The sequence below is a fragment of the Gobio gobio genome, assembly GCF_949357685.1.
Source record: "Gobio gobio genome assembly, chromosome: 12".
Lineage (NCBI taxonomy): Eukaryota > Metazoa > Chordata > Actinopteri > Cypriniformes > Gobionidae > Gobio > Gobio gobio.
Genome location: NC_137105.1, coordinates 23,568,649 through 23,579,711, shown reverse-complemented (window position 1 = coordinate 23,579,711; position 11,063 = coordinate 23,568,649). Strand labels below are relative to the sequence as shown.

The 11,063-nt window shown below is 37.5% G+C and overlaps 2 protein-coding genes across 2 annotated transcripts; both read right to left on the bottom strand.

Annotated features, from left to right (window-relative positions):
* Positions 1-4,362: 4,362 nt before the first annotated feature.
* Positions 4,363-6,464, bottom strand: LOC307134587 (uncharacterized protein). Its single transcript, XM_079830446.1, has 5 exons — positions 6,387-6,464; positions 6,086-6,205; positions 5,290-5,385; positions 4,792-4,908; positions 4,363-4,666 (listed from the first exon to the last, which is right to left on the bottom strand). The coding sequence occupies exons 1-5, from the start codon at positions 6,415-6,417 to the stop codon at positions 4,581-4,583; spliced, it is 450 nt and encodes a 149-aa protein (XP_079686572.1). The 5' UTR covers positions 6,418-6,464; the 3' UTR covers positions 4,363-4,580.
* Positions 6,465-6,663: 199 nt separating this feature from the next.
* LOC307134755 (E3 ubiquitin/ISG15 ligase TRIM25-like) lies at positions 6,664-9,482 on the bottom strand (the record flags this gene model as incomplete). The annotated part of the gene is made up of 5 exons (XM_079830752.1): positions 6,664-6,720; positions 6,814-6,969; positions 8,315-8,548; positions 8,697-8,792; positions 8,904-9,482. The coding sequence occupies 5 exons, from the start codon at positions 9,480-9,482 to the stop codon at positions 6,664-6,666; spliced, it is 1,122 nt and encodes a 373-aa protein (XP_079686878.1).
* Positions 9,483-11,063: the final 1,581 nt, after the last annotated feature.

The window sequence follows — 11,063 nt, the reverse complement described above, 5'->3', positions numbered from 1 at the left end:
CCCCTCGCACGTTTACAAAGTGCATGGAAGCGGCGCTAACCCCGCTGAGGCTTCGGGGAATGAGAATTCTCAACTATCTCGACGACTGGCTCATAATAGCTCAGTCAAAGATACAGTTATTAAACCACAGATCTTGGCTTCTCAACCATTTACAATGCTTAGGACTCAGAATCAACGTGGCAAAGAGTTTATTGTCTCCCACACAGAAAGTTTCGTTTCTGGGAACAGTATTGGACTCACTGCAGATGAGCGCGCGGCTGACGTCACAGCGCGCGCTCTCTGTTCGGAACCGAGCCGTTTCCCTCAGGTCCGGTGCACACATTCCTCTCAAACACTTTCAGAGGATGTTGGGTTTCATGGCCTCGGCGGCGCCAGTTCTCAGACTGGGTCTGTTGCACATGCGCCCCCTACAGCACTGGCTGAATCGCCGCGTTCCAGCTCACGCATGGCTTTCGGGCCGACTGCAAATCAAGGTAGACCACAGCTGTGTGTTGGCTCTGGCTCCTTGGAAAAATCCCGTCTGGTACAAGACGGGCGTGAGTTTGGGCACTGTTACGAAGTGGAAAGTTATCTCGACAGATGCATCCAACCTAGGTTGGGGAGCCCTTCACGAGGGCAGGCCGATCTCCGGTCTCTGGTCAGACTCGGAGAAGAGCCTTCATATAAACTGTCTAGAGATGAAAGCGGTCACAATATCGCTAAGAGCTTTCCTTCCGTACCCGCGACCAGGCGGCTCTATTCAGGCAAATGGTCAGTCTTTTCGGACTGGTGTAAAGCACGAAGTCTGACCCCACATGATTGTGAAGTGTCAGAAGTGCTCACTTTTTTACAAGAGCTTCTGGACGCGGGTCGTTCCCCCTCCACACTCAAAGTTTATGTGGCCGCTATAGCAGCGTATCACATTCAAGTGAACGGACTGTCACTGGGAAAGAACGATCTTATTGTTCGCTTCCTTAAAGGGGCTAGAAGGCTTCACCCACCTCGCCCCCCTTCAGTCCCTATATGGGACCTGTCCACGGTCCTGGATGCCATGAAGAGCTCTACATTTGAGCCTCTGCATTCGGTGAGCTTAAAGCTCCTGTCACTAAAGACCGCTTTTCTGTTAGCGATCGCGTCAGTTAAGCGAGTGGGTGATCTGCACGCGCTCTCAGTGAGCGCCTCTTGTCTGGAATTTGGGCCAAACGACTCCAAAGTCGTCCTCAAACCAAGACATGGATATGTACCTAAAGTGCTTTCAACTCTGTTCAGAGCACAGGTCATTTCACTTTCAGCACTTTCATCACCGTTAGATGAAGAAGATTCACATTAAGGGCCCGACTCAGGTCTGGCTCATATTGGGACTTCATGATATCATATTACGGGCCCACCTAGGTTGGCCTGGGTTTGGTGTCGTCGGGCTTTAGAGCCATTAAGCAAGCACTGCGTTTTGCATTGGTCCCCCATAGCGTTTAGCAAATGCAATACGAGAGTACTCTCGTAAGGGAAAGTTTCGGTTACTAACGTAACCTCTGTTCCCTAAGATGAGGGAACGAGTATTGCTTTTGCTTGCTGTGCTTGCTTACTTGCTCAGGAGTCGCTTCAGTCGATTAACCTGACTAACCTTGCGAGACAGGGTCTTATATACCCTTGGCTATGCAAATTCTGTTGCAACTTGTGGCGGGAATATAGAAGGACTTGATTGGTCCGTCCCGCCCCGCGGTCTCGCCATAGGTTGCTGCAGTTGCAGCGGCACGGCCAATCAGCACGCAGCTGCTTCCTGATGAGAGCTGTGCAGCTGCACTGCGTGTATATGGTATTTTTGGATAAAAATTTGCTTCAATATCTCGAGGAAAGGAATTTCCCCAAAGCGTTTAGCAAACGCAATACTCGTTCCCTCATCTCAGGGAACCGAGGTTACGTTAGTAACCGAAGAGTTCTCAGAGAGATTGTTTTTGGAATAGCCTATAATATAACAATGCACAATCACAGGGACGGCGACTGGGTTAGGCATTTACGTTACCGTATGTTGCAGTGCGTAGGCCTATCTGCCAATCTCTTCAAAGGAAGATTACAAACGGCGAACGCCAATTGATTAGTACACACGACGATTGTTATTTCGGTGGTTTGCTTGACGATGTGAGTACAGGAGTGATTCTATACAATTTCACAGTTTCATAGCTGATCACCCCTTGATTTCCTTAATTTCTTCAAGTACAACCCCACTAACAGCATCCTCTTCCTTGGCAGATTTAGAGGCCCATCCTAGAAACATGGTGTTTTTCTCTGTTACACCATAAAGAAATGTGTTTTAATCTGAATGATTTATCAAATAAAATAAATCCCACCATTTGCATTTTTGTGTGTGTGTGTTCCCAAATAATTGCAGATCACTTGTTGCAGTGTTTCTCAACTGATTTAGATTTTTTTAGATGTCTCCCTATTTAATACACCAACCCACTGAATAAGACCCACTTTTAATTAGTTAGACACCTAAAACACTGACTTACAATAATATCCTTAATGAGTCAGAGAATCCCATTTTAACCATATCAATGTTTTGAGCATGACCCTTAAAGTTTTATGCAGTTTTCTATTTTTGATCTCAGTCATTAATGGATATCTTTTCCTGCTCAAAGACAAATAATAGACAACATTGAACAATGACCTTCAATTGAAAGGGGAAACAGGTGAGGTGGGTTTTGACTTTGAAATGGATGGATGAGTATTTTTTACACAATGCACCTTGCCCATTTTTTATGCAATTTACACAACTGAATCTCAGCTGACCAAGTGACACAAAGGACACAATAATAGTGTTTTTGTTATTTTATTTTATTATATTTAATAAATGTATATTTAATTTATTAATTTACATTTATATTAAATGTATCATATTATAAAAAAAGGATTAAAAGAAATAGCTAAAAAGTCAACCTAATTTCAAACTGTTTGAAAATATGGCATCAAATTAAGAAGGGATGCAGATTACCTGACACTGCTATTTTTGCCCCAGTATATCGCAATCACGCATTTCCCCCCTCTCTCTCAGATGCAACATTCAACATATGGAGGCTGAATGGTATTGTTACCTTAGAGGATTTATATATTAATAAGCATTTTGCCTCTTTTTCTCAATTAAAAGAGAAATTTTCCCTTCCCACAACACACTTTTTTCGACATTTACAGATTCGAAATTATGTGCGTCATGCAGTGCCTAATTTTGAGACCCTGCCGGAGGAAAAAAGGATATATAGGCTATTGTTGGGCTCACCTGATTCCAAACATTTGATTTCAGATTTTGTAACTGTATTTTCTGAAGAAATTAGTTATTCTACGCATTCTTTAAAAGCTGCTTGGGAGGAAGAATTGGGCATACAGATAGGAAATGAAGTGTGGGAGGAGAGCCTTAGCAGGATTCGGTCTTGTTCTATTAATTCTAGGCATCAGTTAATTCAGTTTAAAGTGATGCATAGATTGCACTATTCAAAATCTAAATTACATAGAATTTTTCCCACCATTTCTTCTACGTGTGACCGGTGTAAATCTGCAGAGGGCTCTCTTACCCATCTCTTCTGGACATGCCCTAAACTTTATGATTTTTGGTGTGAAATATTTAAGTGGTTTTCTGACATGTACGGTTTTGTGTTTAAGCCTGATCCAGAGATCGCACTATTTGGATTTTCTGTCTCTGTGTCAGACTACAATGTCTCTGTACAAAGTACCATTATTTACGGAATGATTATTGCTAAGAGCATCATTCTAAGACTCTGGAAATCCGTTGAAGTTCCTCAGTTCAAGAACTGGTTGACCTATATTACTGGAATATTGCACATGGAGAGAGTCCGGTATGGAATTATGGGTAACCTTGATAAATTTTACAATATATGGCAACCATTCCTGGATCATCTTAACCAGTTTAACAGTGACTCTGATCAGTAATGGAGGGAATAGTATGCTGTCTGCTCTACCCTACGAAGTGCATTTTTGTTTGTAGTTTATCACTGAAAATGCATATACGCCCTGGTTGTTCTTAGTTCCTTTTTATTTTTGTTTTATGTTTTCACTTTTGTTTATTTAAATTTGTATTTAAATTTTTATTATTAATGGTTGATGAGGATGATGATAATTATTTACCATTTATATTATTATTGCTATTATACTATCATTTATTAATTTGTATTGTATCTTTATTTTTTTTTATTTTTTTTTTTTGTTTTCTTTAAACCTTTTTGTAAAATGTTAAAATCCTAATAAAAATACTATTAAAAAAAAAAAAAAAAAAGTCAACCTAAAAACCAAATCCCTGTGAGCACTCATACAAACATTTTACATAAACACACATATTAGCATATATTGTTAACACATTTAGTATATTATGCCGGTGGTAAATTGCCTTTTTATGCAATCTTTATGTAATAAACTACATTTAAAATAGGTCTTTTGAGACTGTACGGATCAGGCCAGCCTGGTGGGCATTAATAACCTGTGCATTAAACTCGACATGTGTTAACAGCAAACGTATTATTCCTAAACATCTCTATATTTTAAACCCTTTCAGAGTGTAAATGTAATCAACTGCTCCTGGATGTGGTGTATCATCATTAGGGTACAGCCTCCATCTCGGAGACAATGCCAGTCCAATCTGTCTGCTCAGGGAAATCCACAGTCAAAGAATCTCCCTGAATTTCTGCAGAATTAGAATGTCAATAACCTCTAAATGATTTGATGTGTATATGATGCATAAATGATTGTGTAATTTAAGATATCTCACAGTATATTAGCATTTAGTAAAATCATAAGGAGTGTATTCACTTTTGATTACACCGATGCTGTTGTGAGTGACTGATCCCCATCCATGTTTTGGATCTTTCACTGAAGATCTCATTCTGACTCTGTTTCCTATCTTCAAGCAGTTATGAGTGGGGAACCCTAAGAAGTAGTGTTAGAACAAAGTTAGACTATTAAATTACACAAGGCAAACCTATATTTAAAACATTTGTGTATGGAAAAAATAGGGAACAAATGCACTATGGTGCCATTCAAATGAATTAGCTCAGACATAAATATCAGGCCACTGATTTTCTTAATAAAACAATGGGCTGTGTTGTACAGATTAATCTCTTGAAGATATTGTCATTGTGCAAAAAACAAACAAAAAAACCCTTTTTAATCACTGATTGGACCATGTACTAAAAGTAGAGCAAACTGAATGGAGTGACGCACATTGAGCACTGATGAATTATTGAAATTGTACATTTAAAAAAACGTATCACTATATACAGGCATCTAAATATATTGAATCAGTAATACCTAAATCAGCACTGACTACAAGCTCTATTTCAGAAACTTCGCCAATCCAGCCTTCCTGCTCAGGGAAATCTACTGTTACAGTCTCACCCTGCACATCTACAGAGAGAAAATATTTTAATATCCTAAAAAGGAATGTGCATGCCTAATACAGTCCAACCAAAATGTATTCAGACACCTTCAACATTTTCTCACATTATCAGAGTTTATTCACTATAGTTTAGAAAATGGTAAGAAAATATGACAAGAACTCAGAGTTAAACTGTCAGAACAAATTAATCTCTATAATATCAGATAACTTTGATAGAAAGGTATGTAATGGATTACAATCAACCAATCAGCTGTCATCTGTAAATGTAACTACACAATTAGGTAATACCTTTTTACGTCAAACAACTGCAAGCAATGCTTAATTTTGTTCAGTCTGTCTGTAGTGCAAAAGGTCGCATTAGCAATTAAAGAAAAAACCCTTAAGCAAAACATGGTCAGGTCAAAGTGTCTGAATAATTTTGGTCCCAAATTTTTATCAATTTTACTGGTAGACCACTGTATGAAGAATTTTTATAATGTCACAGAACATTTATAATATGTCACAGTTTACTTTATTTTGCTATCCTCACTTACATAAATAAACTATAGTGTCCTGTACACACTAGTAAACACTAGAAAACATTATATCCGGTGTCTGAATAATTTTTTGTTTGACTGTGCGTGATTATAATGAATAATAATCTGAAAGTTAGTGTATCAAAAACTGTATCAATCTTGTCAAATCAGTGACAGCAGATGATGCCCTTACTTATAACACTGCCAATGCTCTTGTAGTTGACTGAACCCCATAGATATTTTGGAGTTTTAACAGATGACTTCACACAGACCTTGTCTCCTATTTTAAGATTGCTGTTGAGAGTTGAAGATCCTGAAATAAAATGAGCAGAATTTAATCTCATATAGGCTATCATTTACTAACGTGACAATCTCAAACTCTTAATGCCTCACTATAGAGCTGGGATAAAACAGTATAGCATCTCATATGTAAATGTCACATTTCCAACTATTACTTAGATGACAAAAACTCTAGTTCTACTCTGTATATTTACCACATTCATCATCATCTGTTACTGGCTCCATTTCAGAGAGAATCCCTTTCCTGCACGCGGATCCAGGAAAGTCGATGACCAAACTCTCATCACTGTTAATATCTAAAAGAAGAACATGTAAATGAGTGTGCTGCACTCACATATTCATTTGTGATGCCTTGCACCATAATGTACCATTTATGACCATGAGAATAATAGATCTTGCCTTTTACCACACCCAAACTTTTATGTGTGGCACCTTTATCCCAATCATATTTTGCCGTTTTAATAGAAGGCTTCACTTTGATTGTGTCTCCAACCTTAATGCAAACTGGATTGTTCTTTGTAGGCAGATCTAAAACTGGTACAACATGTTAAAGCCCTATTTCATCATAGGTAGGCCTACAATAAAAATACGACCAGTGAAAGTAAACCTGAGTAATTTTACCTTAAATGTTTCATTTATTTCCTGGTTGAAAACAGTCTCCAGTCGATCTTTAAGTTCACAGACAAGTTTGTTAACATCCGTATAAGAACAGCTAGGCTTAAAAGAACAACTGGGGAAGCCATTAGACCCAGAAGAAGAGGACACAGACTCATAATTCTGCAGGAAAAAATAAAACATTACTAAGCTAATTAATAACAATTGAGTTTAGTTTTTCTCATGTGTCATATACTGGAAAACTTAAATGTAGTGCAACATGTAGAAAATATCCATATCTAGCAACATTCCAAGGTTACTTTTTATCACAATCAATTACTGAGATGCCAATTATTTGAAACATAAGAGCACAGGTCTGCGGTGTGATACAAGAGTCATGAAAGTAGCACCGGTTTCAATTATCTGAATAAGTGGACTGATATACAGCGTTGACAGAGAATATTGCGAACTATCTGACCAATGACAGTCGCAATAGACCAATCAGAATCAAGTGCCAGAGAGCTGTGTAATAAAGTGCAATAGTCACTTTTTCAGTGTCCTTTGTTAAAGACCCTTGCAAAAAAACCACATTAATTTTACATGTGCAAAGATTTTGCACATGTGAATTTTAACATGGAAAAACATGTTAAAAGCACATGTGAAATATCTGGATCACATGTGAAACATGTTTTGCACATGGAAAAGTTGCGCTTTCGGAACATTTTCGTGTGAATCCCATGTAAATTCCCATGTGAAACACGTGACCACATGCAGAAAACGTGAAATTCGTGTGCTTTTTCTGTAAGGGTTATAAGACATGAACCAAACCAAGCAGCTATGAGGAGAATCACAAAATTACCAACTTTGATCTGAAACAAAAGAGTATTTGATAATTGGACAAACAGTTAAAGGTACAAAACCTTGTCCTTGATGGCTTTATTGAGATAAAGATCTACAGCCCCTTGAAGCATTGCGAATGACATAATTGAATGAAAAACGATGGAAAAATATGAAACCATTGATTAAATGTTGTTGCTTGTGTATATGTGTAGAAACAGAATATTTTAGGTTTAAAATATATACAAATATTTAAATAGTTTGAGAGTGAAGGTGGATTGACTATTATAACAGTCGCAGTGTTTCATGGGAGTGGGCGGGTGCTATGGGCTCTTTTGGCACGATTTGTTTCCGATTTTTTGATTGGTGGAGATTTATCTGCAGAATCATGGGCAATGTAGTTTTTCACCAGGAATTCCTCTGTTGAACACGATTATTAAAAAAAAAAGTTGGAATAATTCGGACTGACAGCTTCAACAGAAGCATACTATCAATTTACAACCTAATAGCTTGCAGTAAGTCTGCCTATAAAGGTTATCATTAAAAATCAAATCCCCTATGAATTAATGGGATTTTTATTTTCAGAACCTGACTGCTGCACTCAAGAATGTATAACTCAGAGTCTGTATATTATAACACATAGTATATAATGTAATATAATATATAATCTGTTTGATAATAGTGGTTGTACCTGAAGAAAGTGGACGTTGTCATATGTCTGTAGAAGTGTCTCTAGGACTCCTTCCCTCTTCTTCAACTCAGTAATTTCCCCCTCCAGATTCTGTTGTAGTTTTGCACCATGATCCAGATCAGCCTTTTCTTGAGCTTTTATCTTTTCAATCACCTCATTGCTTCTTTTCTCAATAAGTTTGACTAAATCAGTAAAGACTCTCTTACTGTCCTTCACAGCATCCTTTGCAGAATCCTGAAGAGAACCAAAGAAAAATCTAAATGTTATCCCTTCAATGTTGTTTACAATTACAAGATCCATCATCCCAGTGATTAACCCTTGTGTCAGCTGATTAATGCAGTCGTTCTGTTTAAATGTTAATGTTATTTGAACCAGAACTTACTGAATGGGATGTGATGTCCATTTTCATCTTCTGCAGCTCTTTTTCTTTTGCCTGGATTGTCTGCTTGACTTCTGTCTGAGTGTCTGTGAGTTTCATCTAAGGGCAAAACAATCAGTCTGTTTAATCTCACTGAAAATGTTTGTGAATAGAATTTTGTAATTAGGTTAAGTTATGGGTCATTGAAATAGAAATGATGGATATCTTCACCTGTTTGTCATTGCGCTCTATTGTAGATGGCACTGTGTCGCGGCCCTTATGGTCGTCCATCAAGCAGTGCATGCAGACACAATTCTGGTCTGTCCTACAGTAAACCTCAAGGAGCTTGTCATGTTTAGGGCATATTGGCATGACGGTAGCTTTCACCAGCTTGTGTTTCTTCAGGGCTGGAACGTTATAGTGTGGATGTACGTGCATTTCACAGTAAGAGGCTCGACACTCCAGACAAGACTTGACAGCTTTGAACACTTCTCCAGCGCAGAAATCACATGCAATCTCTCCAGGTCCAGCAAGACTTTGAGCAGCGTCTGACACTTGTAGCTTTGTGCTCCTCAGTTTCTCCATTATTTCACCAAGTATTGTATTTTTGTTGAGTTGAGGCTTTGAATTGAAGGCCTGCCTGCACTGTGGACATGTATAGGTCCCTTTCTTATCCTTTGTATTCCAGCATTCATTGATACAGCTCGTACAGTAACTGTGTCCACAAGGAATTGTCACGGGATCGTTCAGCAAGTCCAAACATATCCAGCAGCTGTACTGGTCGTGATCTCCGAGTATAGCCTCTGCCATGTCTTATACTTGTGTCAGAAAAGAACCGTGAACTTAAGTGAAAGTAAAAGTTAGAGAAGGAAAGTAAAAGCAGGCAATGATTCATCATAGTAGCCTTTGCACAAATACAGAAATAAAAGCTAGCCCATACGTAGCCTATTTATGTAAGCTGGGAAGTGTAAAAAATACAATACTTTGTATTTTCTTTATAAAAGAGACCAGCGTGTTTCAGGTTAAGGTGGTAGATCTTTGAATTTTGAACTTAAGTGGTTTTCAGTATCCCCACTAGATGGAGACACTTATAGAGTCTGGGAAACTACGTCAAGTCAAGTCAAGTCAACTTCATTTATATAGTGCTTTTAACAATGCAGATTGTTTCAAAGGAGCTTCAAAGAGTTAAACAGGAAAATAATGCAACAGAATTTTATTCAGCCGTATAGCCGCTCCGGAGAAAACGGTGATGTCATCAGTTCATTTCAATTATCATACAGTGACAATGTGGGCTTTAGAACAGCAATTGGATCAGTAATTTAGTTTATATGGTTAAAATTGCTCAACTATTTACAGTATAATTATATTGGAGAGTGATGGAGATGCAACATTGTTAACATTAATTTTAATATTTTTCTTGTATTTAGCCCTCAGGTATTCCTTACTAATTGCTCACACTCATACTCATTGGTGGTCAAATGTGACCATACACCTTAACTATTTTTCAATTAAATAAATGTTCTATATTTTAGTTTAATAATATTTATTGAATATTTTGACGAGATATTTTGGTACTAAATAGGCCTACTATTTGTGCAATAATTATGGTCCATTAATGACCATTTAATGAATTAAAATATTTTTCTCCTAATATTTTTCTTATTTATATTACAATTAGTGTAATTAAGGTTAAAATAGAGAATTCCAATGCAAAGAGGCAAATTAGAGTCATTTTGTGGCTGGAAAAATAATACATTTAATTTGTAATGCCATGGTTTACCTACTAGGTGCCTGTATGGCTCTTTAATAAATATACATGTGTCTAGTTGCTCAAAAAAGTATTGCAGATCATAACTGCTTACTTATTTTTAGGTTTTGCATTTTAATAAATATTTAGATATGATCAAACACTAGATTTCTTTAAATGTTAAATTTTAAAACGTTAATAACTTACATCCTAATATTTTTTAATGATACTTATATAAGCACACACACAAGTGAATATTAATGAATGCGAGCAAATATAATTGAACCCAAGAAAAGTTTAAAATAGTGCTAAAAAGGCAAACTTGTTTTTCCCTATATGTACAGTAGGCTATATACATAAGAATTGATACTGAATCAATATCGAAATCGATATTTGTGCCAATCACCAACCCCCAAACATCAACCCCCACCAACCCCCGCCCCCACCTCCACAAATTGGTTTCTAATCTGTGGGAAACACTGTCTTTAATCTTCTTTAAGCGCAGGGGAGCAACTTTGTCTAAAGTGCTGGAAAAGAGAGAGTCAATAGATCCTGTTGCAACATCGAGTTCCTCTAGCCTCTAGGCTATCTGGGATGCTGAAGAGATGAAACTGATGAGGAAAATTATTTACAAAGCAATCTTT